The sequence below is a fragment of the Mandrillus leucophaeus genome, unplaced genomic scaffold (assembly GCF_000951045.1).
Source record: "Mandrillus leucophaeus isolate KB7577 unplaced genomic scaffold, Mleu.le_1.0 Scaffold306, whole genome shotgun sequence".
NCBI classification, from domain to species: domain Eukaryota; kingdom Metazoa; phylum Chordata; class Mammalia; order Primates; family Cercopithecidae; genus Mandrillus; species Mandrillus leucophaeus.
Genome location: NW_012103210.1, coordinates 488,756 through 493,795, shown reverse-complemented (window position 1 = coordinate 493,795; position 5,040 = coordinate 488,756). Strand labels below are relative to the sequence as shown.

Sequence of the window (5,040 nt, the reverse complement as noted above, 5' to 3'; positions counted from 1 at the left end):
GGCGGAGGGAGGGCGGAGGAAGCTGCGCGGCGCCGGCCTCCGGGCCCCATACCTGGATGTACCGCAGCGCCGTCCGCAGCACGCTCAGATTGGACGTCTTCTTGTCATCCACGTTGGGGATGTTCCGCTTCAGGGTCTCAAAGCACTCCTTCAGATGGGCCCTCCTGGAGAGAGGGGCGAGCGCCGGTCAGCGGTGCCTGGGGCGGGGCTGGGATGGGGGGGAGGCAGGGCCCGGGGGAGCTGGGGCCGAGGGCCGGCGGGGCCCGGGCCACACACGCGCACACACACACCTGTTCTTCTCCAATTTGTTGTGGACTTCTCTGGTTCCGATCCTGAAACCCAGACAGACAGGAGGCTCAGGGAGGAGGACTCGATGAGACGGCCTTCCTGATGACCCGCGCCGCCACCCCCCAAAATTGCCACAGGCTGTTTGTCCCCAGCATTGTCTTAAAGCGGCTTGGGAGATGTTCGCCCTGTGCCATGCTGCGCCCACTCCCTGCAGGGCACATCTGTGCTCATAATCACAACCCCTGTCACCTTCCGTCCCACCAGGAGGGAGACAGGAGGGCTCCTGGGACTCAGAAGCAGCCGGTTGACCCCCGCCCTCACCCAAGAGACCCATACTCTGTCCAGAGGCCTGGGAATGCCATAAGCCTCAGGCTTGGAGGGCGTTAGAAAACACACAAGCCTGGCAACAGGGGGTAATGGGACGTTCCTTCCCGGGATAGAGATGGGCACAGTGAGGCGGTGTTCAAATAAAGGGGGCACTTCTAGGCTGGGGAGGCAGGACACACCTCTGAAGCCCCACCCAGGGAGGGTACCTTGTCTTGCACACAGCCCAGGGGATGGGCAGCTCTCCTATTCATCCCAGCAGCCCGACCCTGCCACACCCCACTCACCCCCCTGGCCTCTTCTTCTGTTCACTGGATTTGACTTCTTCAGCTGGTGCCAACTTCAGGGTCCCAAGGGGGGGTGGGGGCGGCTGCTGGGGGGCCAGCTGAGGCTGGACTCCAGGGTGTGGTGCTATGCTCAGGATAGGCGTGGGGAGGGGCTGCAAAGGCTTGGGGCTGCCCGTGGGTGGAATGGTGGTCTTCGAGTCCGGCAGTAGGGGAGCAGGGGTGGGCACCTGTGGCCTGCTGGGCAGGGGGGCAGGCTCCTTAATGCTGAGTCCAGGGGTGCTAACCAGGGCTGGCTGACGAGGCGCCAGGGGCAGAGGCTGGGCTGCCGGCGGCAAGGGTGGGGGTGGGGGTAGTGGCTGAGGGGAGTTGGTCACCACAGGAATAGGAATGACAGTCAGTGGGGCAGGGGTGGCAAGTGGTGGTGGGGGTGCGGGCGGGGGAGCCGGCGGAGACAGAGGCAGGGGTGGTGCCTCAATGCGGGGTTCCTCCACAGGAAGGGCATGTGCCAGCCTGGCCAGGCTATTGGCCTTCTTCTGCTCCTGCTCACGCTCCCGCTCCAAGCGAAGCCGCTCCTGCTCCTCTACGCAGAGAGAACACAAGGGGGGGTCTCAGCAGGGCCCCAGCCCTCCAGTCCTAACGCATCCTCTGACCCTAGCCCAGTCAGTACTCAGTGATACCCCTGCTCAGCGAGAGACTCCACAAATAGCCTACCAGTCCAGCCAGGCACAGGGGAAAGCGCCGGGGGCACAGCAGTGAACAAATCAAGCAGACCTGGTCCCTGCCAGCAGGGAACAGGAGGACAGTCACGGGGGCTGACAGTCCGGGCTGCAGGCAAGACAGGTGGCCATGGAAGGGAAGGGTGGAGCAGAGCTGTCAGAGGGTGCTGCAGGCCACCTGCCAGCCTGCAGGGTGAGGAGGAGGGCGGGTGAGGGCAGCGAGGGTCAGGAGCCACAGGGCCGAGGTGGGAGAGGCGGGCAGAGGCCCAGCCACCCAAGACTTCGCACCAGAGAAGGGGGTGTGCTGACAGATCCTAGCTTCCGTGGAAGGCCTTTAACAATGTTTACCAAGCACCTTCTAGAGGGCAGGCAGTGCCTGCATGGCACAGATGAAGGCAGTGAAGCTCAGCGAGCAAAGTGATTTGCTGCAGGTCCCACAGCAAGCCTCCTGACCCCTGGAGGACGCTTGCCGTGCTCACAAGGAAGTGCCTCGCACACATTCACAGTCCCTGGATCGTCACAAGAGCCCCACGTCACGTCACAGGCAGGACAGGGACACCACCCTCATTTCACACATGTGGAAACAGCCCAGCACTCCTGACCCCGAGGCTAGATCCCAATGCCTGTTTTCCTCAGGGACCATTCAACACACACACTTAGTCCCTCTCTGACCCTTGTCGTGCTGAAACTCATTTCTCCCAAATCCCCAACATCCCCACCATCAGCAGCAGCAGCGCCAGCATGTCCTGTCCTCCGGGCCCAACACGTCCTCTGACATCCTCAGTGACACCCGCTCAGCCTGAGACACCACAAATACCCAAGCAGTCCAGCCAGGCACCGGGGAAAGTGCGCCTGCCTGGTTCAGGGTGAGAGAGGACAGCTGAGGAGGAGGAGGCACAGTAGCGGCCATTTCTCCCAAACAAGAAGAGACTGGGCTCTTCAGTAGGGGCTGAGCAGGGCAGTGCACCCCACCATCCGCTCAGCATCTCTGCTGAAAGCCCAGCAGGAAGGCAAGGCCCACTCAGGAGCTGGTGCGAACAGGGGAAGGGGAGGCACCTCCATCTCCAGCCTGCCCCGTCCTCTCCCAGGCCCCACCATTCTGGTTCCCTGGCTACGGGGCTGGCCCAGGCCCTTGGAGTCTGCAGCCCCCAGGCCAGGGAGCCGCCAGGACAAGCAGCCCTCTCCTCTGGCCCCGGATGCCCCGCTCCGCTGACGAACGCAGCAGACAGCTCGGGCTGGTGGACACGCCAAACACCTGGGCAAGGGGTGGTGCGGGGGACTGGAGTCGGCCAAAGCCCCCTGAGGAGGGGAGCACCCACCTCCCACACTCTTACTGGCTCAGAGGCCTCAGAAAACTTGAGGTCTCAGGCCCTTTGGCCAATCAACAACTGGAGTGTGAGCCAGGCCTGCTCCCAGCCCCGCCCTCCCGAAGAGGGAAGAGGCCGAGGAGGAAGCGGAGGGGGAAGCGTCCTGGGAGGGGAAGCCTCAGTGGTTTCCCAGCAGCCAGAGTTCAGGGGCTGGGCCAGCCAGCGGGTCTCTTCCAGATCTCACTAGCCCTTCGGGAAGGGGTGATGCCAGGCCGGTGCAGGCCTGCTCCAGTGCGGGGCACTGGAGGTTACCTTAGGTTACCGCCCGGGAGAAAACCAGCCCTGCGCTCCGCTTCCCACAGACTGCACTGGCCAAGCAGCCTGCTGAGTTCCAGTGACAGGGCCCTTCTCAGTTGGGTGCAGCCTCTGTTGTCCCCAGCCCCTTCCCCTACCCCAGGACAAGACTCTGGATCCCAGGCCTTAACACAGCCCCCACCTCCATCCCGTTGGCTGACAGACCTAACTTTTCATTGGCCTTGAGACATGTGCTCTACTCTCTATAGGCAGAGGGACGATCAGGGCCCTCCCTGAGTCACAAGGACAGGTGGGACCCTAGAGTGCAAGCCAACCCTCATTCCCCATATTTTAAAGCAACCCAAAGCTCACCTGGGAGGTAGCAACCTCCTTCTCACCTGCCCTCTCTCACCCAGAACCAGGCAGGTACACCTCACAGGTGCCAGGAAGGACCCAGTTACACCTGGAGCAGCATGAGAAAGTTCCAGGGGTGGTGAGGAAGAGGAGCTGCCCCGGGGCCAGATCCAGCCCACGAGAGCTTCCTGCCCCTTCCCACCCAGCGGCAACCCTCTCCCTGTGCACTGGAGAACCGCCAAACTGGTGGTGGCTGCTGCTCCCTCAGGAGCACCCTGGGCTTAGGCTCTTTAAAAGAATGTTCTGTGCATCCACCAGACAGTGCGCCCCCTCACATGCCTCCCTGGGCTCCACCCAGAAGCTGCCCCCGAAGAATTTAGCATGGCCCTTCTGCAATGACCCAGGGGCCGAGGCTTCAGCCCACACTCAAGAGCATGGGCAGTGTGCTCCCTTCAACCTTCCCAAGCCACTGTGGCCCAGGCGCTCCGCAGGCACAGGGCTAGGGGTGGAGGAGTCCACACTGGTGGGCCCCAGCAGCCACAGGAATTCTCCCATCTGCTCGATAAACAGGGGCTTGGTGTCTAAGGCAGGCCCAGGGTAAGCCTTGGAGAGTTGGTCAGGAGCCTCTGGACACTCCAACCAGCTCCCTCCAAACAGGGCAGAAGAGTTGCATCTGAGCCACCTCCATCAACACTGGAATGACCATGCCAGGCCCTCCAGCTGAGCACCAGGATAGCTCTGCCCTTTCCTGTCTCTCTCACAGGCACACACATCTGCAGGGTTCTCATGTGAGCAAACTGGCTGGTCTAGGTCAGAAACCCATGCTTGCGGTTGAAAGAGAGAATGGACAAGAGGATCCCTGTCCAGAGCTAGTCCTAGGTCCTGGGAAAGCGTTCTGGTCAGCAAGTTCACCCTTCCCTAGGTCCTGGGAAAGTGTTCTGGTCAGCAGCTTCACCTACCATGCCCTTCCCTCCCGTTCGTCCTGCCCCAGCTCAGAGGACAGACCGTCAAGAGGGAGAAGAAAATGAATTCTGGAGGTGAAACTGCTGGGACCGGTTCTGGCCACCTGTACATGAGTTTTTGAGTAGATCTGGCTTTCCGCACCCACTCATCTCCAAAGACCTCTGACCAACACCAAGCAGTGGTGACCAGGCCGCTGAACTCGGCCTAAACACAGTGGGTACTCGAACTGCAATGTGTTGGTGGCGGCAGCAGGTGACTTAGTCTCTCCGAACCTTGTGCGCGGTCTTCCCCTGACCCCTGTGCCCAAACGTAGGACATTCTTGGTCACCACGGGCACTCTCCACTGCCAGACCCTGCTCTGAACCCCCAAGGCAACAGGCGGGGAGTGTTGGTGACGTCCCCGCCCATCACTTCTGCAAAACCCAGGCATCTGGGTCTCACATATTTCCAGTGACCCCTGACCTTGAGAGGCTGGTCGCCCCGACTAGGCCGGCGGCCCCGCAGCTC

At 61.8% G+C, this 5,040-nt stretch overlaps 1 protein-coding gene across 1 annotated transcript in view; it reads right to left on the bottom strand.

The window, feature by feature from the left end:
- MNT (MAX network transcriptional repressor) overlaps positions 1 to 2,862 on the bottom strand; it is a 10,374-nt gene extending 7,512 nt beyond the window's left edge. The window contains exons 1-4 of the mRNA XM_011987262.1: positions 2,472 to 2,862; positions 900 to 1,479; positions 291 to 332; positions 53 to 164 (exon numbers count right to left, since the gene is read on the bottom strand). Coding sequence (XP_011842652.1) covers positions 53 to 164; positions 291 to 332; positions 900 to 1,479; positions 2,472 to 2,601 — 864 coding nt within the window. The 5' untranslated portion in view covers positions 2,602 to 2,862. The remainder of the gene's footprint in view (positions 1 to 52; positions 165 to 290; positions 333 to 899; positions 1,480 to 2,471) is intronic.
- Positions 2,863 to 5,040: the final 2,178 nt, after the last annotated feature.